The 20,675-nt window shown below is 42.9% G+C and overlaps 3 protein-coding genes across 6 annotated transcripts; 1 reads left to right on the top strand and 2 right to left on the bottom strand.

Annotated features, from left to right (window-relative positions):
* Positions 1 to 351: 351 nt before the first annotated feature.
* On the top strand, positions 352 to 9,582 carry rpap3 (RNA polymerase II associated protein 3). 4 transcript variants are annotated; one of them, XM_021577240.2, is made up of 17 exons: positions 352 to 483; positions 4,826 to 4,981; positions 5,079 to 5,222; positions 5,386 to 5,505; positions 5,868 to 5,995; positions 6,077 to 6,198; positions 6,333 to 6,403; positions 6,488 to 6,622; positions 6,815 to 6,942; positions 7,034 to 7,155; positions 7,330 to 7,400; positions 7,506 to 7,598; positions 7,707 to 7,942; positions 8,075 to 8,264; positions 8,640 to 8,737; positions 8,828 to 8,928; positions 9,038 to 9,582. In XM_021577240.2, exons 2-17 carry the CDS (start codon positions 4,832 to 4,834, stop codon positions 9,121 to 9,123), a joined length of 1,995 nt encoding a protein of 664 aa, XP_021432915.2. In that variant the 5' UTR covers positions 352 to 483; positions 4,826 to 4,831; the 3' UTR covers positions 9,124 to 9,582. The 4 variants fall into 4 exon arrangements, with proteins under 4 accessions (XP_021432915.2, XP_021432914.2, XP_021432916.2 ...); XM_021577239.2 differs by lacking the exon at positions 352 to 483 and adding an exon at positions 4,164 to 4,452; XM_021577241.2 differs by lacking the exons at positions 352 to 483; positions 4,826 to 4,981 and having other exon boundaries at positions 5,079 to 5,268.
* On the bottom strand, positions 9,559 to 14,924 carry LOC110500085 (hemicentin-1). The gene is made up of 9 exons (XM_021577243.2): positions 14,742 to 14,924; positions 14,382 to 14,435; positions 13,939 to 14,187; positions 13,504 to 13,770; positions 13,033 to 13,332; positions 12,593 to 12,862; positions 12,033 to 12,308; positions 10,440 to 10,688; positions 9,559 to 9,878 (listed from the first exon to the last, which is right to left on the bottom strand). The coding sequence occupies exons 1-9, from the start codon at positions 14,791 to 14,793 to the stop codon at positions 9,856 to 9,858; spliced, it is 1,740 nt and encodes a 579-aa protein (XP_021432918.2). The 5' UTR covers positions 14,794 to 14,924; the 3' UTR covers positions 9,559 to 9,855.
* Positions 14,925 to 16,023: 1,099 nt separating this feature from the next.
* On the bottom strand, positions 16,024 to 20,675 carry LOC110500086. The gene is made up of 9 exons (XM_021577244.2): positions 20,032 to 20,675; positions 19,726 to 19,828; positions 19,415 to 19,453; positions 18,891 to 19,139; positions 18,412 to 18,666; positions 17,898 to 18,146; positions 17,418 to 17,672; positions 16,904 to 17,152; positions 16,024 to 16,411 (listed from the first exon to the last, which is right to left on the bottom strand). Exons 2-9 carry the CDS (start codon positions 19,778 to 19,780, stop codon positions 16,317 to 16,319), a joined length of 1,446 nt encoding a protein of 481 aa, XP_021432919.2. The 5' UTR covers positions 19,781 to 19,828; positions 20,032 to 20,675; the 3' UTR covers positions 16,024 to 16,316.

Below are 20,675 nucleotides of genomic sequence, written 5' to 3' on the forward strand. Positions count from 1 at the left end.
ACACCTTTTTTTATATCCACCCATGCCGATTCAGAATATACCATTTTCATAGTCACGGCATGCTTGGATCAATAGCTATTGACAAGAGAAAACAGAATATCCAGTATAAAACTAATTTTACCTTGTAAGCCAGAGGTGAACGATTCAATTAATATATGCAACAACATTGCTGCTAGCTAGTTAACAGAAAATACCTTCGCTTTTCCTAATATAATTACAAACAAGGTTTATTGATACACATTACTCCTTGCATTGGCAAGTGACATTGAGTGTGTGCACGTTCGGTATAGAAGAAAACGCAATGGCTGCTGGGAGATGTTGTCAAAGGGGGAGTCGGATGAAGCGAGACTGTCGATGGTGTTTGGAAGAGCGCGCTTATTTGAAATGGAAAAGCGCCGCGGTAACTTTTGATAAAGAAGAACATCAAGATGAAGCAGCTGCTTTATAAGATGAGAGCTACATCCCGAAGAGTTCGTGCTGATTGTATGGAGCTGTGACATTCGGTTAAATGGCTTCCTTTGTGAAGGCAAAAACAATATTGTCATGAACCAGGCAGGGAGCAGGTCTCGAACCCTCGACCTTCTAGGCCGAAGTCCATCGTGCTATCGACTGTGCCGCAAAAGCACACTCGAGCGGCAGAGTCGATAACGCGCTTAAAAACCAAGGGTCGTTACAATATGTATGTCAGGAGAAGTGTAGTATAAGGAGATGTATACTTAGAGAAAGCATGAGTCTGTTAAAAATGGTGGGGAAAGGGAGATGGTTTGTTAAAGAAGAATGGTAGAAAGCGTAAGTTGAGGAGAAATGGAAGTGAATGAGGTTGAAGTATTGGATGTGTTAGGTGTAGGGAAGTTCTCGGAGCCGAGGCTTGCACCGAAGGTCAGGATAAAGATGAGTCTGACACTAGGAGTGAAGTATTTGGAAAAAGGGGACCCTTTCCTTTTGGCTGATCCATGTGTTGTTTCAGGGTGGATGAAAACAGAGTTGGGTGCTGTGGAATCCGTGAAGGTAACCAGAAGTGGTCTTGTGATAATTATTTGTTTCTGCTGGTCAGAAGGAGAAGGCGCTCCGCGTTAAAACGAATTGGGGCAAGAAATGTAAATTGTTTTGCTCTCAAGAAAAGGGTGCCATTGAAAGGAGTGATTACTGGGGTAGCAGTAAAGGTTGACCAACTGAAGTGAAAGATTCCCGGTGTTTGTGACGCTCGTCGTTTGGTGTGACACATACAGGGCGGCGTGAGTGGTGAAACAGAAGAGTCATTGTCTGTTGTTTTGATGTTGAGTCTTTGCCCGACAAAGTGATGTTAGGATATATACAGTGGGACAAATAAGTATTTAGTCAGCCACAAATTGTGCAAGTTCTCCCACTTAAAGATGAGAGGCCTGTAATTTATCATATGTACACTTCAACTAGGACAGACAAAATGAGAAAAAAAAAATCCAGAAAGTCACATTGTAGGATTTTTTAAGAATTTATTTGCAAATTATGGTGGAAAATAAGTATTTGGTCAATAACAAGTTTCTCAATACTTTTATATACCCTTTGTTGGCAATGACAGAGGTCAAAAGTTTTCTGTAAGTCTTCACTAGGTTTTCACACACTGTTGCTGGTATTTTGGCCCATTCCTCCATGCAGATCTCCTCTAGAGCAGTGATGTTTTGGGGCTGTTGCTGGGCAACACGGACCTTCAACTCCCTCCAAATATTTTCTATGGGGTTGAGATCTGGAGACTGGCTAGGCCACTCCAGGACCTTGAAATGCTTCTTACGAAGCCACCTCTTCGTTGCCCGGGCGGTGTGTTTGGGATCATTGTCATGCTGAAAGACCCAGCCACGTTTCATCTTCAATGCCCTTGCTGATGGAAGGAGGTTTTCACTCAAAATCTCACGATACATGGCCCCATTCATTCTTTCCTTTACACGGATCAGTCGTCCTGGTCCCTTTGCAGAAAAACAGCCCCAAAGCAGGATGTTTCCACCCCCATGCTTCACAGTAGGTATTGTGTTCTTTGGATGCAACTCAACATTATTTGTCCTCCAAACACAACGAGTTGAGTTTTTACCAAAAAGTTATATTTTGGTTTCATCTGACCATGTGACATTCTCCCAATCTTCTTCTGGATCATCCAAATGCTCTCTAGCAAACTTCAGACGGGCCTGGACATGTACTGGCTTAAGCAGGGAGACACGTCTGGCACTGCAGGATTTGAGTCCCTGGCGGCGTAGTGTGTTACTGATGGTAGGCTTTGTTACTTTGGTCCCAGCTCTCTGCAGGTCATTTACTAGGTCCCCCCGTGTGGTTCTGGGATTTTTGCTCACTGTTCTTGTGATCATTTTGACCCCACTGGGTGAGATCTTGCATGGAGCCCCAGATCGAGGGAGATTATCAGTGGTCTTGTATGTCTTCCATTTCCTAATACCGTAATTTCTGGACTATTAAGCGCTACTGAATATAAGCCGCACCCACTGAATTTTTTTTAAAATATGTATTTTGTACATAAGCCGCACATGTCTATAAGCCGCAGGTGCCTGCCGGTACATTGAAACAAATGAACTTTACACAGCCTTTAAACGAAACACGGCTTGTAACAAAAATATTTTAAAAAAATAGCAGTAAACAGTTACCTACCAAGAAAGTCATTGGTCACTATCTTCCTCCTCCTGTGCACTGAAACCACTGAAGTCATCTCCTTCGGTGTCGGAGTTGAATAGCCTCAGAATTGCTTCATCCGATGTTGGATCGCCGCTCTCTTCAACACGCAGCAGTCCAGCCTTTCGAAACCTGTTGATGATAGTGGATTTTTTGACAATGCTCCACGCTGTCAGCAGCTCTATTTCCTTTCCCAACAGCCAGATCGATCGCCTTCAACTTGAAAGCTGCATCATATGCATTTCTCCGTGTCTTTGCCATGATGAGGGTGACAAAATGACTACCGTAATCAGAATGATGGGAAGTTTGAGCGCGCTCGATTTACGTCACATTATGTGACGGTGCTCAGTTTTTTGGCGGCATGAATCTTGTGAAAGCGGAAAAAATCCATAAATTAGCTGCGTCATTGTATAAACCGCGAGGTTCAAAGCGTGGGAATATAGTAGCGGCTTATAGTCCGGAAATTACGGTAATTGCTCCCACAGTTGATTTCTTCAAACCAAGCTGCTTACCTATTGCAGATTAGGTCTTCCCAGCCTGGTGCAGGTCTACAATTTTGTTTCTGGTGTCCTTTAACAGCTCTTTGGTCTTGGCCATAGTAGAGTTTGGAGTGTGACTGTTTGAGGTTGTGGACAGGTGTCTTTTATATTGATAACAAGTTCAAACAGGTGACATTAATACAGGTAACGAGTGGAGGACAGAGGAGCCTCTTAAAGAAGAAGTTACAGGTCTGTGAGAGCCAGAAATCTTGCTTGTTTGTTATTGACCAAATACTTATTTTCCACCATAATTTGCAAATAAATTCATAAAAAATCCTACAATGTGATTTTCTGGATTGTTTTTTTCTCATTTTGTCTGTCATAGTTTAAGTTTACCTATGATGAAAATTACAGGCCTCATCTTTTTAAGTGGGAGAACTTGCACAATTGCTGATTGACTAAATACTTTTTTGCCCCACTGTAAGTTATCCTGTACTAGCTTCTGTTCCAAATACATTACGTTGTTACAGGTGTCAAGCTTGTGGGCATGTGACAGCAGTGTGTAGGAGGGAGGTTCCTATGTGTGAGAAGTGTGCAGAAGGGCATGAGACAAAGGAATGTGTAGCATTGGGAAAAATAGTGGTATGTGTTAATTGTAAGGGTGCCCATGGGGCTGGGGATTAGAAATGTCCCATGCGAGAAAGACAGGTTTAGGTTTCCATATTTAGGGTAGTGGAAAAGTTGTCATATGCTGAGGCAGTAAAGAAAGTAGAGGAAGATGGGTCAAGGGGGACAGATCCTGAGAGGAGTGGTGTGAGTAGTAGATCTGTACCAGTACAGATGGATAGGCCAACAAGTGATATATTTTTCAGTAAGATTAGATTTGTTTGCATATATAGCAATGGTTATCAACTGTACTGCAGGGATGGAATGTAAATTGAAGAAAATGGAGGTTGTGGTGGCAGCTGTAGAGAGGTATTTGGGTGTGCGAGACATCAGAAGAGTTACAGGGTGGTGTCCAATCCTTTCAGGTTTTTGGCCTGAGGAAGGACTAAATATGTGTGGTGGAGTGGTGTTTTTGTTTATATTTTTTTAAAGCACGGTATGAGTACTCCAGTCTAGTAGGTGGCAGTAATGTAACATTTATTGTATGCCAACCGCCGTTAAACCTCATCGACGAAGAAGTAGAAGACATGCTGTCATGGCGCCGAACACAAACAGAAAAAGACAGTATGGTGATAGTTTGTAGCTAATATTAAATGGTAGTAAGCCTCGTTTAAAATTCAACGGATAAATTACAATCAACTTGGGACGCAAGGGACAGGTACTCAAATATTATAATGTCATCAGCTCTTATTGGCAGGTCGAAACTCGTTAAACGCGTTGCGTTAGTTTAGGCCGCTAGCTAGTTACCATTTATAAATTGCTGCTTTTGCGAGATAGCCGTGACTCGCTAACTAGCACATTTCTCAACTGTAGCCAGCTACTTGGTGTTATAGTAGTTAGTTAACAGTAGCGTAACGTTACTAGCGCCATCGTTTTTGAGTAACGTCAAAGAACTGACTGTTAACTAAGTTAGTGTTTCTATTGAATATCTGTCCCCGTTGACTAGATAATCAGCTAGCTATCTAACATCTTAAATTAAAGTGATCCTATCTCCTGTTTTGTCAACCTAGTATATTCAATGTATTTGACAGGTAGGCATGTCTGAAAACAAAGCCATTGAACTCCAACTGCAAATGCGACAAAATGCAGAGGACCTGCATAACTTCATGAAAGATCTTGACAGCTGGGAAACTGACATAAAGAAGAAGGATGAACAACTAAGAAGTGGGAGTGTTGGCGAGTCTCAAGTATGTAACACTTGAAAATGTGTATGTTTTATGTTTAGCTATAGAGTTGAGATTGTGCTATGTTAGAAAGATCCTGACCTATGTATTCCTGCCTTAGAAAAGCCTCCCACCAGTGCGAAACAAGGACTACAAAAAGAAGAGAGAGAAAAAGAAGGCATCAGACAACAATGCAAAGACTGAAACAAAACAAGCACCCAGGATAAAGTCTTATGACTATCAGTCATGGGACAAATTTGATGTGGTAATGGATTAGGTGGATCTTGCCTGTTTCTCCTTTGATTTCAATAGTGAGTTTAAACTAAGTCTCTGGTTTTAAGCTGAATGGCAGCAGTGCACCCTGTTAAACAGAATGTACTGCTTGCTGTTACACTAAACATTTTTGGGATGTTTTTGTATTCTGGTAGGACAAGGTTTTGGAGTCCATGGATAAAGAGGACAGCGCTGCTGAGTCCAATGACTCTGAATCTGAGGATTCTGGGGTTCCTGCTACTGACCAAGACACAGCTCTTGCTGAGAAGGAGAAAGTATGGCTTCACACTTATAGTATTGAAGTCAGACTCAGCAACACCAAACCTGACAGACATGCAGAAATATGAATTTGCGCGTGAATGTTGTCATTTTAAAATATTATTTATTATTATGATGACACAATGACCACCATTGAAGGGCATTTGTTTGCAGTATGCTGTGATTTCGATCCTAGACAATTACCCAAACAATATACCACCATCGGGTCCTCGTTAGCAACTATCACCAGTCATTGGTGGTAGTAGTTAATAATACTCTGTCAGTAGTCACCTGTAGTCAGTAGATGTTACTACTTTCTTGTATGTATAGATTGCTAAATCTTATATATGCTGTACTGAATTTGACAATTGTTTTTCAGGGTAATCAGCTGTTTAAAGAAGGGAAGTATGATGATGCCATTGAGTGTTACACCAGAGGCATGGGCGCAGACCCTTATAACCCCGTTCTGCCTACAAACCGAGCTGCCTGCTTCTTCAGACTCAAAAAGTAAGCAACATGTAAGGAAATAAGCAACATATGTAACATTTTAATTGACAACATTAATGTGTGAACCTATGTCTGTGTCAGGTTTGCTGTTGCAGAGTCTGACTGCAACTTGTCCATCGCTCTGGACAGTAACTACTTCAAAGCATTTGCACGAAGAGGAGCGGCTCGATTCGCCCAGCAACATTATGAATCTGCCCTAGAAGGTGAGGAATAATAGCACAACAAAACACGTTTTCAAATGGGTAGAATGCCAGCAGAGTTAGTTTTTATATGCTGTATTATCTTAGAATAATTGGTCACTTAAAACAATTTCTGCTTCCTTCCTCTACATAACTAGATTATGTAATGGTGCTCAAGCTGGATCCTGGGAACCTGGAGGCACAGAATGAAGTGATGAAATGCAAAGAGGTGAGACATTATCTGGTGTTGGATCTATTACTGTACCTCTGTATCCCCCTCCCTGATCCACTCTAACCTCTCCTCTATCGGTAGGTCATTGCTAAACTGGGTGGAAAGGCAGAAAGCCCAGAGGCTGCAGTGGTGATGCCACCTGTGGTGGACGTCAAGCAACAGCAGCTCATGGAGGAACAGCAGAGGAGACAGGAGGCGGTGGTGCAGAAAGACAGGGTAGAGCCACCAGCTACACTTATCTTTCAATGTTAGTATAGGCCCCTTACATATCAGGTACCAGTTTCCCAGACTCTGAGACACTGCAGCGCTGAAGACCTACCACAGGTGTACTACAGCATGCTATTTGCCTGTGTTTAAGTGCATTGCTTTCTAAATGGTTACCATTGCACTAAACCTTGACTCTTTCAGGGGAACGCATACTTCAAAGAGGGGAAGTATGAGGCTGCAGTAGAGTACTACACCAAGGGCATGGAAGCGGACAGCACCAATGTCCTCCTGCCTGCCAACCGGGCCATGGCTTACTTAAAGCTGCAGAGGTAAGCAGCAGGGAAGGCAGGATAAGCGAGTATTGGATAAGTATAAATTCTGTCAAAGCTGTGCATTGATTAAGCTTGATTCTCTCCCTAGATATAAAGAGGCTGAGGAGGACTGCAGTAAAGCTATAGCCCTGGATGGCACCTACTCAAAGGCCTTTGCCCGCAGAGGGACAGCTAGGGCTGCTCTGGGACTGCTAAAACAAGCTATAGAAGGTACAGTAGACAGGCATCCAAGAGGCTATATCTTATTAGTAGGTCACATGTCATTAGCAACCATTTTGTGTAGGCTAGGCATGTTTCTATGTAACTACCTTGAGCAGGTTGAATTCTTTATGTGAATGGTAGCAGTAGTCATGGAACTGTTTATTATGTCATGTTTTTTTTTAGATTTTGAGGAGGTCCTGAAGCTAGAACCAGGAAACAAGCAGGCATTTCATGAGATGAAGAAGATTGCAATTGTACGTATGTGGTTCCGTGCTCACTAAGGTTTTTGTGTTAATGTTCTTACACCTGTTGTCTTTGTTGACAAATCCTTGACATAGCATCTCTCTGCACTTGTGTAGGACATGGGCACCAGTGGTTTGCTGGCAACAGAGGAGCATGCACAGCGGAGAACAGTACTGCCAGTTAACAAACCACCTCACCTGCAGTCAACCGTGAGTCTCTCAGATAAAAACAGGAAAAATACTCTCGGTAGGTTGTTTCTGAACTTTGCTTGAAAGATTCACACAACAATGTTCCTATTGGATTTCTTTGTATCTCAGAAACCATTGAGGAGAGTGGACATTGAGGAGGTTGGTGGAAAGATCCTTGTCCAGAAGGAGCCCTCTGCTGTGTTCACTTCAACCACAGCCCCCTGTTTTAGGCCCCAGAAGACCACCTCCATCGCAGACACTGTGAGAGAGGGTCAGGGTGAGGCCTCACCTCCCTCTACCTCCCCCAGTGCTAAGATCCTGAAGATTGAAGAAATATCAAACATCCCCTCACATTCCCCTGTCAAGTAAGAGATATTGTTCAATTGCTTAATCTCAAGCCGAATGGATTGAGGATTTTGATACATGCTTTGAATATAACTTTTGTCACCAGTTAGGCTTTTGACAATAGCACCACTGAGGCTGTTTTCTTATTTCAGAGGGCCTGGGGGGGATGCTGTGAGAGCACAGACACAGAAGCACAGGGAGGCAACTGTCAGTGAACCAACAGAACCGCCTGCTACACCCTCAACTGAGGTCGTACCTCCTGCCCCCACCAACAGCTTCCAGCTAGAGGCAGACCTAAGGAAGATTGGAAATGGCCCTGAAGTTATCTACAAGTATTTGAAGGTGGGTGTGGAATTAAAATATGATGAAAAACGCAATATTACACATCCAAAAGAATAAAGACATTTCAAATGTCATATTATGTGCAAATGAAGTACAAAGGGGAAAATAAGCAATATGGGTTGTGTTACTTTTATTAATAGCCTATACAAAATGGTTGCTAATGACATGTGACCTACTGATAAGATATAGCCTATATTGGATGCCTGTCTTGTTGTGATCATCTATTCTTCAACAGAGACCTGATCTCTTGTTTGGGGTCCTATTTGTACACAAACAAATCACCATACAATGAGATCTGTCTTTTCTGCTGAGAATAGCATGTAGATGCCACCAAGGACGGACGTTTATTTGTTGTGTGTCTGTGTTCTGTTTTAGCAAATCCAGCCTCAGGCGTATGCAAAGATCTTCCAGAGCTCTCTTGAGCCAGACATACTCAATCAGATTTTGAGGACGTTACAAAGCTTCTACATCAAGTAAGTACTGTGAAAATACCATGCTATTACGAATGTTATAGCTCATACAAGAAATGTGACTGTTGTCACATTGTCCTTATCAAAATGAAGGAAGGAAGAGCCACCTGTCATACTGGAGATCCTCAGGAATCTGGCCGGTGTGAGGCGGTTCGACATGGCTGTCATGTTCATGTCCATCCCCGAGAAGAAAGGTACCGATTTGGTTGTTGATCTGGCACAGTTTGTGATACATTATTTAACCCCAATGCAAAATGATTAACAGATATTGATAACTGCAAACGGTTTTTGTTGTTGTTGTAGTTCTACAAGAATTGTTTGACTTTCTTCGTCAAGCTGGACTTGAGGACGTTTCAGTAGGAGCCCTGCAAAAGAAGTATGGAGTGTGACGTGAATGCAGAACCCTAAAAAATGGACATCGCCACGGAGAGCAAAATTGCTTTTTACTTCAGCAAGCAGTCGATTGAACGAGTTTTTCAATGCTCTAGTACATGTTGCTAATCCAAACATTGCTATATGTACGCAACAAGGATTCACTTAACTTTGGCTGCCATATTGGAAGGTCTGTAACATTTGATTTAATGCTATACTGCTTTTTTCTATAGCTCAAAACATGTATAAGTTTCATCCTCGTATGAGAACAGTAGTTACTATGCATGGCCAAAACAAGAATGTTCTATCTGACTGCGGCCCACAGAACCATAGGGTTAATAGTTCAAATATGCATCTGGCGCCAATACATTTGTTATTTTCAATTATTCTGTCCAGGACTGTACATCTCATGTTCAAGATGTTAATTGCAGTGAATGAGTGTGAATACCTAATAAATTGACAATCTTTATTGATGATCACTGAAAGTGCAGATACGGAGACGATACTTTTCAGCAAATAGCATTTTCACACGTTAACTGTAAAATATAGGTTTTGGTGTCCTCTACACATGGACTAAGGTTGGCACCAAAGTATAGACAATATGTGGAAAGTAAACCAATTACAGGAAGTCTGTCAAACTTCATTAACAAAGCACACATTTTCCAGACAGCAGCACAAGATAATAAAGAAACTGTTAGATTGCATGGTTGTCCCATCGCCGTTGAATGGAATTCTTCTCTTGACTTTTCTCAACATCCACACCAGTGAGAATCTTTGGGGAAAAGGGAAGAAATGTTAATAGCTGGCTAAACTTTGTGACATATCTACTACACATGATGTAGGGCTGGCACAATAATTGTATTAGCGTTTAACTAACAATAATGGAGAATAACCGTGAACAAAAAAAAATAGTGTCATAATTGTCTTAATACCTAGATTTTAGAATGGTTGGGATTCAACATTTTTCTGAAGGAATAGTTTACCCAATGGCAGTTTTTAATTTTTACATGAAGTGGGTGAAGTTTTACGGCTAGAACGGCACGGTGGGGAGAAGCTTCATTTCCAAAAGTTCCAAGGAGTCAACTATTAGTTATTGAGATGCGGGTTTCACCAAAGCTGTGTTGTATTCATTAGGTTTGTTGTAGCTAATTTTCAAACATGCATTAGGATACATTACAAGCTCAACATTTTTCTACTAAAATAACAATTATGGCTGTAACTGGCCAGCTGCATGACAATTGTTACCCCAGATGCTGTCCCCAGTTGAACAGAGTAGTAGAAAGTGTTATAAGACCAACAATTAAATTGATGGATCAGAGTAGTTTGACCATACCTGTGACACTGAGTGTCTCATTGGCTGTGCCTGTCTTCCCGGTGATCGTGTTGTGTGCCTCGCAGCTGAAAGACTCAGTGGCCACGTAACGGTTGACGGTTATATCAACCACACTGCCGTGCATGGTCCGACCATACACACTCCAGGTGTAGCTGCAAGAGGGAGAGCACTGGGCAATACACTTGAAGCTGGCCTTGACCCCTACCTCTAGGGAACCTGGTCCTGAGATGGTCACGTTAGATGGTCCATCTGAAAGAAAGGTCAACATTAGACCTAAACTCAGCAGAAAAAGAAACGTCCTCTCACTGTCAACTGCGTTTATTTTCATCAAACTTAACATGTAAATATTTGTATGAACATAAGAATCAACAACTGAGACAAACTGAACATGAACTGACTAACAGACATGGAATAATGTGTCCCTGAACAAAGGGGGTCAAAATCAAAAGTAACAGCCAGTATCTGGTGTGGCAACCAGTTGCATTAAGTACTGCAGTGCATCTCCTCATGGACTGCACCAGATTTGCCCGTTCTTGCTGTGAGATGTTACCCCACTCTTCCACCAAGGCACCTGCAAGTTCCCTGACATTTCTGGGGGGAATGGCCAAAGCTCAGTCCGATGATGCTGTGACACCCCAGACCATGACGGACCCTCCACCTCCAAATCGATCCCGCTCCAGAGTACAGGCCTCGATGTAACGCTCATCCCTTCGACGATAAACGTGAATCCGACCATCACCCCTGGTGAGACAAAACCGCGACTTGTCAGTGAAGAGCACTTTTTGCCAGTACTGTCTGATCCAGCGATGGTGGGTTTGTGCCCATAGGTGACGTTGTTGCCGGTGATGTCTGGTGAGGACCTGCCTTACGACATGCCTACAAACCATCAGTCCAGCCTCTCTCAGCCTATTGCGGACAGTCTGAGCACTGATGGAGGGATTGTGCGTTCCTGGTATAACTCGGGCAGTTGTTGTTGCCATCCTTTACCTGTCCCGCAGATGTGAGGTTCAGATGTAACAACACCTGCACAGGATCGGTACATGTGGACTGCCACTGTGAGGACGATCAGCTGTCCGTCCTGTCTCCCTGTAGAGCTGTCTTAGGCGTCTCACAGTACGGACTATGCAATTTATTCCCCTGGCCACATCTGCAGTCCTCATGCCTCCTTGCAGCATGCCTAAGACACGTTCATACAGATGAGCATGGACCCTGGGCGTCTACCTTTTGGTGTTTTTCAGACAGTAGAAAGGCCTCTTTAGTGTCCTAAGTTTACATAACTGTAGCCTTAATTGCCTACCGTCCGTAAGCTGTTAGTGTCTTAACGACCATTCCACAGGTGCACGTTCATTAATTGTTTATGGTTCATTGAACAAGCATGGGAAACAGTGTTTAAACCCTTTACAATGAAGATCTGTGAAGTAATTTGGATTTTTCCGAATTATCTTTGAAAGACAGGGTCCTGAAAATAGTTTAGAATGGCTCATTTGTTCTGCACTACCTCTTTTCATGCTTCATACAACAGCGACAAGACCACTCATTTTCAAGGTCTGAACAGAAATATTTTTTTGATAATACAATCTAACTGCTGCTCACCAATTAACACAACTGAGGTATTGGCAGTGCTGTTGTCATTGGTCACTGAGTTGTAAGCCACACAGCTGAGGGGTCCTCCGTCCATGGTGGTCTCAGGTGTAAGGGAGAAGGAGGCATTCATCTCTGCCAGCCTCCCCTTGTATATCCAGGTGTAGGTACAGGTGGGGTAGCACAGGGCCGAACACTGAAGGGCTGTCTTTGATCCAGGCAGGAGATACAAGACTTTACCCACTGGGCCTTTGCCAGATTGGATGATAACAGCTTGAAGTGGTCCATCTGGAAAATGTCATGAAATATCTTTATGATTACCTTGTAAACACACACACACACACACACACACACACACACACACACACACACACACACACACACACACACATAGGGGTGGCAGGTAGCCTAGGGGTTAACAATTATGTTGTGCCCTTGAGCAAAGCACTTAACCCCTAATTGCTCCTGTAAACAGTTACTGGATCTCTTTTATGATCTTTCTTGAAATACTGGTGTATGGTGAGCAAAAATGGCTGTATAAATATAATTTATCTCTGCATATTCATACTCACAATTTACATTAAGTTGGTACCCAACCCCTTTGATGGCTGCTCCCCCCTGAGAAACGATGCATTGGTACAGCCCACCATCCGACTGCAGCAGAGGACTAAAAGACATAGTGATGTTGTTGGGGGAGAGACTGACCCTGCCAGACACAGCTATAGGGAGGCCATTTTTTAACCACAAAATGGAGGCTGGATTCTGAGAGCCCACACACTGCAGTGAGAAGGGCTGGTGTGCCAAGGGCTTGTCCTGGGACACCGGCTGTACAGAGATAGGATCTGGAAGACAGGGGAGTGGAAAAGAGGTGAGGAGGACAGAAGTTAAACAGAGAGATACCAAGTGAAATACTTTTGAGTTGGCTTTTACAAAATGGTGGGTTTCACCTTCAAACATCTGATTGTAAATATTGACTTGTGACAATTCTTTTGTCACAAAAACTCTGACTTACCAGTGACGCTCAGGATCTTGGTGCTAACAGCAGTGACCCCCGAGGCAACATTCTTGGCCTCACATGTCAGTGCCTCATTGTGCCTGTACTCATCAACAGTAACCACCAGTTTACTGCTAACCACAGGTTTATGGCCCTTATGGAAGATGGGCAACTGGATCTCGTCGCCATTGAAGATCTTTCCATTGAATGTCCAGGTAAAGTTACAGGAGGGGGTGCAGTCAACAAAGCACACAAAGTTGTAAGTGTCTCCTAATGTCACCGAGCTGGCACCCGTGATCGAAATATCCTCCGGTCCGCCTGGGAAGAGGTAGAAGTAAACACTTGATTGTGTGTTTAATTGTAAACTCTTAGAACCTTCTAAAAATACAGTTTACACAGAATATATGACTAACATAATAAAGTAATAATTATCCAATGTGACTTCAATGGACCACTCCAAAGTTGAAAAGAATGACAAATTCCACTCACGGGCCACATAAGGTGTAACATAGGTTGAGATGTAGAGGAGTGAGACAGTGTCCTGAGCCTCACAGATCAATTCCTCTGCAATCTCCCAGGAGTCAGGTGTGACGGAGATGGTTTGACCATATTTGGTGGTCACTGTGCTTTGTGCTTCAGAACTAATTGTCCAGGTGTAGGAGCAGGACGGGTAGCAATCAGCAGAGCAGGAAAAGTTGGACGTCACTCCACTGGACAGTGTATCAGGACCTGTGATCTTTATATTGGACGGTCCAGCTAGAAAATAAATCATTGTCGTCGGTTGAATTAGGTTGGAGAGTGTAGAACAGAGCTCCGCAAACTTTGCATGTGCATTACAGAGGCTCAAAAGCATAACATCTGTTGGCATAGTATGATTTCTAAATATTCGTTTAGATTGATAAAAACGGATTATAAGTAGCCTACCTGTCACGTTGACAGTTTTGCTGACCCGTACTGACTTCCCAGTGGTGGGGTTTGTAGCCATACAGATCAGGACCTGTGGAGGAACCTGCTCCTTCAGCTGGAGGTTGAGCTCTGGGCCCTGGGTAGTGAGCCCTCCTCTGGTCCAGGTGAAGGTGCAGGCTGGGAAGCAATTGGCTGAGCACTGGAAGCCATAGGGAACCTCCACCGTCACTGTGTTCACCCCATTGATCTCCACAGAGGATGGCCCATCTGACAGAACGGAAAACAAGCCCCTGGGTCATACACATAATGTGAAAAAAATTAAGACGAAGTGGATTTGAATGTTTTATTGTTGTTATAATGTTAGCGTAAGGATAAACAATTGGTGATGAATGCATATGGATTTTTGGCATATATTTATTTTGTATACTTCGAAATGATGCCAGAAACCTAATGTAACTTACATGGTGTGGTTTTCTCCGATGTCCTGCCCTGCTCTCTCTCACTGGCAAGTGTTCCTACAGAAACACAGAAAGAAAAAGAATCCCATGCCATCACAATGGTTCACTATACATGAACTATCTTAAAAAGCATTAATAACACATTTAAATGGCCTAGGCCCTAGATACACATTACATGCAGCCACTTCTCTGTTTAAAACATTTTGATTTTCATTACAAAACAATTTCTTATTGGCTACTTTGACAATTCAGAAAAAAATCCGAATTTGTTTTACAATAGAAATTGCATGAGCAAATGTCATTCCTGACTTGAAGAAGATTTGACCTCAACACTAACAGGTTCAGTTGAATGTGGTATCTTACCTGCCAGGCAGGTGAGCAGCAGAGGCAGACGAAATGTGCAGAGGAGAACCATGGTTCTGCTGCCGAGATCCTGGTGACTAAGTGGCTGAAATGTCCACACAACAGCTGTTCTACCCTTATACCTCAGAAAAAAAACTGTCTGACAATCTTATCAGGAACCAATTCAAAAACAAGACATTGTCCGACAGTGCCGGGAAAGCGCCGCTAGCGTTTGGACCTTTATGTGGGTAATCAGCTTGACGGCATTGTGTTCTGGTTAGGGCGTGCGCGCTAGTTCCTTGTGTTCGTAGGCGTTGCTCTACTGCGACGGAGCCTTTTGATACTGCCAAGTGACATGTCTCTGAGCGAGGGAGCGTTCACTTTGTTTTCTTCTCGTCCATTCAGACAGGTGAAGGTTACAGACAAAAGAAAGTGTGTAAATATGTTTTAATCTGTTCATCCTATTATGTCGAATAGCTCTGATGTAGATGCAGAGGTTGTTGGTGTAATAATTATATTGATAAAGGATACTTGTTTTTCCATTTAAAATGCATTCATTAACTTAACCAATTGAACTATAATTCAAGATGATAAAGGGGTTATGCATTAGAAAAGCTTTAAAAGATAGAGAGGGTGTGTGTGTAGGTGAGACCATTGCCTCTCTGGAACATTGATTGTTCTTATGTACCATAAAAGAAACTCCTGATATATAATCAGTGATAATCAAAAGCGGACTAATCGCACTCCGTGATCAAGTGTGTTTTAATATTTACTCGTGTTGATTACATTCAAGAGCAAAATGTAGATGTAGATGCAGGGTGGGTCCCTCATCTGTTGTGAAGTTAATGCTACTCATCAGTCAGACCACATGTGAACATAGCACTTCAACTAACAATACGGAACTATTTCACATTTCTAATATTTAATTCACTATGATGGTAATTGATCTAAAGTACTTGTTTCAGAACTTACTTGAGAGAAAATATTTTCAAAAACAGTTTGTCATGTAGTTTATTGCAGTAATGCAGTTTGTAGACAAATACTAGGAGTGTAAATGATTTGGGCAAACAAGATCTACATAAATGTTTTATTTTTTTTCCAAAGGCACAGACTTTGAAGTAATGTATTTTAAAGGGCGTGTTGAGCTGGACCTGCCCTGCCTTGAGCCTGTCCACCTCAACACGCCATTTAAAATACATTACTTGAAAGTCTGTGCCTTCCATGAAGATGGCATGCTTGCAGGTTTCAACTCCATCTCAAGTATGGAAACAGTTACACATTGCAAAAAAGACATGTTACTAAATTAATGTATATGTGTCTTTATTAAATATTTAATCCAAATAGGCTATACATGATACTTGCACAAACACACGTAGTGCTTTGATAGTGAAAGATTCAGCCAAGCCTTTCCACTTCACTTATCATCAGCAAATATCGTTAACATCCTGATATGAGAGGCACTGTTTGTTCTTTGTTCTTTACCAATAAACCACATGTTCCATCACTGTCTGTAATAATGATGACATGTTTTCAAATTATTCAGATATGCATGTGGTGAACAGATCACTTCCTTGTATAAAAGCACCTTTTCCTGGATTATGTTGATATTACGGTGTAGAGTGAGAGTGTGAATGTGAACAGAAGCAGGTCTATAGTCTGTTCAGCCTGTGTGGCCATGGATTTTCCATCATCTGTAACACACACAAAAAATACATTACAAAAGGAACACCAAAAAGCCAACTGACATTTACTCCTGAGGTGCTGACCTGCTTCACCCTCTACGACCACTGTGATTATTATTTGAACTTGCTGGTGATCTATGAATGAACATCTTGAAGACCAATCTAGCCTTAATGGCCATGTACTCTTATAATCTCCACCCGGCACAGCCAGAAGAGGACTGGCCGCCCCTCAGAGCCTGGTTCCTCCCTAGGTTTCTTCCTAGGTTACTGCCTTTCGAGGGAGTTTTTCCTAGCCACCGTGCTTCTACATCTGTATTGCTTGTTGTTTGGGGTTTAAGGCTGGGTTTCTGTATAAACACTTTGTGACACTAATCCAGTAATCCAGACATAATGTCCATAAAAGGCATTGAATTATCACTCCATTCCAAAAACCACAAAGACCATGCACCACTAACATCAGGTTAAGTGTCCTAAAAACAAACCAACAAACCCCCCACCCACCTAAAACCTGCAGTATCTTTGATACTGTAGAGGACCTCCCAGAGTCATCATTCCTTGCGGTGCATGTGAGGTTTAGGGACTCTTCCCATTGGCGAGCTGTGAAGAACAGCTCGTTCCCCTGTCCAATCTGCCCGTCGATACTCATTCTGTAGCTACAGGAAGGAGAGCACTGGGCGGTACAGTCAAAACTGCATGGCACGCCCACAGTCACAAAGTCTGGTCCCACAATGGTTAGTTCCAAGGGACCATCTGAAAAATACAGTGCATAATCAGGTAATGTCGGCCTACCGGAATAATGCAGGGGCTTACCTGGGCCGAAGCCCCTGGGCCCAAGCCTCTATGGGGTTCGAGAGGACCCCCCAAAAAATCCTACCAGGGGCCTATTAAAACAAAACACCAGGGCCTATGATTTCTTAATCCGGCCCTGGATGTGGAGATGGACAACTGCATTACACTAACAACAAGAGGGAAACTACAATTGTTAGAGGAAGCTCTAAATCTCCCAAAAACCTACATGTCACAGGTATTGTCCTTGTTGCCATGTCATAGAGCCCAGACACACTGTTGATGGCCTTGCAGTTCAGGGTAACAGAGGTGGCCAATTCTTCGGGAGTTACAGTAATCTCGTTCCCCTGTCCCCCGAGCCATCGGCCATTTATCCCCCATGTGTAGTTGCAGGACTGACGGCAGTCGGCGTAACACTGGAAGCTTTGTGGGGCCCCTTGGGTCATCAAGTCAGGGCCTGTGATCGATACGTTGGTTGGTCCAGCTAATTGGAGGAACACATACACATTTAGATAATAGTCTAGACCCTACGACCAATGTGAAAAACATGAGCAAATTAATTTAATCTAGCACTAATCCAGTAATCCAAACATCATGCCCGTAAATTATAAAGCATTGAATTATCACTCCATTCCAAAAACCACAAAGACCATGCACCACTAACTTCAGGTTAAGTGTCATAAAAACAAACCAACAAACCCCCACCCACCTAAAACCTGCAGTATCTTAGATACTGTAGAGGACCTCCCAGAGTCATCATTCCTTGCGGTGCATGTGAGGTTTAGGGACTCTTCCCATTGGCGAGCTGTGAAGAACAGCTCGTTCCCCTGTCCAATCTGCCCGTCGATACTCATTCTGTAGCTACAGGAAGGAGAGCACTGGGCGGTACAGTCAAAACTGCATGGCACGCCCACAGTCACAAAGTCTGGTCCCACAATGGTTAGTTCCAAGGGACCACCTGAAAAATACAGTGCATAATCAGGTAATTTAGGCCTACCGGAATAATGCAGGGGCTTACCTGGGCCGAAGCCCCTGGGCCCAAGCCTCTATGGGGTTCGAGAGGACCCCCCAAAAAATCCTACCAGGGGCCTATTAAAACAAAACACCAGGGCCTATGATTTCTTAATCCGGCCCTGGATGTGGAGATGGACAACTGCATTACACTAACAACAAGAGGGAAACTACAATTGTTAGAGGAAGCTCTAAATCTCCCAAAAACCTACATGTCACAGGTATTGTCCTTGTTGCCATGTCATAGAGCCCAGACACACTGTTGATGGCCTTGCAGTTCAGGGTAACAGAGGTGGCCAATTCTTCGGGAGTTACAGTAATCTCGTTCCCCTGTCCCCCGAGCCATCGGCCATTTATCCCCCATGTGTAGTTGCAGGACTGACGGCAGTCGGCGTTACACTGGAAACTTTGAGGGGCCCCTGGGGTCATCAGGGCAGGGCCTGTGATTGATACGTTGGTTGGTCCAGCTAATTGGAGGAACACATACACATTTAGATAATAGTCTAGACCCTAAGACCAATGTGAAAAACATGAGCAAATTAATTTAATCTAGCACTAATCCAGTAATCCAAACATCATGCCCGTAAATTATAAAGCATTGAATTATCACTCCATTCCAAAAACCACAAAGACCATGCACCACTAACTTCAGGATGTGTCATAAAAACAAACCAACAAACCCCCCACCCACCTAAAACCTGCAGTATCTTAGATACTGTAGAGGACCTCCCAGAGTCATCATTCCTTGCGGTGCATGTGAGGTTTAGGGACTCTTCCCATTGGCGAGCTGTGAAGAACAGCTCGTTCCCCTGTCCAATCTGCCCGTCGATACTCATTCTGTAGCTACAGGAAGGAGAGCACTGGGCGGTACAGTCAAAACTGCATGGCACGCCCACAGTCACAAAGTCTGGTCCCAAAATGGTTAGTTCCAAGGGACCACCTGAAAATTACAGTGCACAATCAGGTAATTTAGGCCTACCAGATTTTCGGCACACAGGGTGCAAATGTACTTGTAATAGGGATAAATTACTACAACGATAATAAAATAAAAAGTCATGGCATTTCAAATTGACCCCTCATTTCTGTACAGTAGTTAGCTGCTAGCTGCTAGCACCACCGCCCTACCACAGGTACAATCCAGAGGACCCAACATTCCAGATAATGATGTTGCCATACTGTAATGCGTTGACTAGTATGTGTCTGTGGTTTACTCACCGGTACTGTCCTTCCCTCCATCAGTGGTCACAGCTGATCCTGGAAGTTCATTAAAACAGCCGCACAGTCTATCATCAAGACGTTATAATGTATATGTAACACTAAAACTATCATTATGCTTAGACCCAAATATGTTAGCCTATTGTCCAAACAAAAGTTTAACCTCAGCAGACACTGAACATATACACAGTTATAGAGCTTAACAAGCAATGTCAAGAACATGTAGACCTACTGACTGATGTCAAACCCGAGTTTGGCATCCTCAAAAATACATGATCTCAAAACAATGTTGTTTGTTCACATCATATTACCTGCCAGGTACACTAGCAGCAGAAGCAGATTGAGCAGGGTGTGTGTATCCTTCATTGTCTCGCAGCGATGGAGTGAATGGAATGGACACCAGGAAATATGGGACTGTTACAGAGTCAAGTAGTAGAGTGAGAAGGTAAACAAACACATCTTATCAGAGAGAACAGACTGAGAGCAAACCTGCCCTGCCTTGAGCCTGTCCACTTCAACACACCATTTAAAATACATTATTTCTGTAGTGACCATTAAATAGGGCGCAACAGAACTGGCAGCTTTTACTGTGAACTAACATGTAGAGGGCAATGTACCGATTTATAAAATAAGTGGTCTCCAACTCTCCTTCCCTGGTCCTTGGGAGCTGAAGTCAATTCATTCACTATTTGTAATAGACATCCAATTGGAGGAAAGATTAGAGACCATATGTGTAATACATGAGTGTATGACGAATATAGGAGTGTCGAGAACTTGGTTTCAGGGCGTGGCTTGTACCAGAATCTGTCAGTGAAAGTCAAATACAGTGCAATGATGTCATACTTTTGGTTCTTTTAATGTAATTGCATTTAACCTCACACAGTTGTGTATACAATAGACTTTGACTTGGTTGTGTCAACAGTGTCAGAAACTCTGGTTTGAACCTAATTTCGCATAAACATTTCACACAACCATTTCTTGCAGTTGTATTCCATCATCCATGTAATGCTTTTCACATTGTAGAGCCCATCACAAGTTATACTAGTTGTCTAGTTGGAAGTGGACTCTGGATACAATAACCCTGAATCCTTGGAGCTCCACAGTATTCAAAAAAGGTAAATGTCAACGTGTCTTCATGCATCTACACTCTATGTCAACATATTTCATCACTAGACTCCTTTATTTTGTGTGTTTAAAACCATTATATATTTTTTACAAAAATGTCATTTTAATCCCAGTGCTAATGTTTTTGGGTATCTGT

Source organism: Oncorhynchus mykiss, chromosome 21, assembly GCF_013265735.2.
Source record: "Oncorhynchus mykiss isolate Arlee chromosome 21, USDA_OmykA_1.1, whole genome shotgun sequence".
Taxonomy (NCBI): Eukaryota; Metazoa; Chordata; class Actinopteri; order Salmoniformes; family Salmonidae; genus Oncorhynchus; species Oncorhynchus mykiss.

Coding starts and splice junctions, on each gene's coding strand:
- LOC110500085 (XM_021577243.2), bottom strand. CDS start 14,793: ATGGTTCTCCTCTGCACATTTCGTCTGCCTCTGCTGCTCACCTGCCTG. Junction 14,188..14,381: donor ATCGGAGAAAACCACACCAT/GTAAGTTACATT, acceptor CCGTTCTGTCAG/ATGGGCCATCCTCTGTGGAG. Junction 13,333..13,503: donor TGTTACACCTTATGTGGCCC/GTGAGTGGAATT, acceptor ACCTCTTCCCAG/GCGGACCGGAGGATATTTCG.
- LOC110500086 (XM_021577244.2), bottom strand. CDS start 19,780: ATGAAGGATACACACACCCTGCTCAATCTGCTTCTGCTGCTAGTGTAC. Junction 19,454..19,725: donor GCTGCTAGTGTACCTGGCAG/GTAATATGATGT, acceptor ATGAACTTCCAG/GATCAGCTGTGACCACTGAT. Junction 16,412..16,903: donor AAAGATACTGCAGGTTTTAG/GTGGGTGGGGGG, acceptor TGTGTGTTACAG/ATGATGGAAAATCCATGGCC.
- rpap3 (XM_021577240.2), top strand. CDS start 4,832: ATGTCTGAAAACAAAGCCATTGAACTCCAACTGCAAATGCGACAAAAT. Junction 6,404..6,487: donor AAGTGATGAAATGCAAAGAG/GTGAGACATTAT, acceptor CTCTATCGGTAG/GTCATTGCTAAACTGGGTGG. Junction 7,599..7,706: donor CACCTCACCTGCAGTCAACC/GTGAGTCTCTCA, acceptor TTTGTATCTCAG/AAACCATTGAGGAGAGTGGA.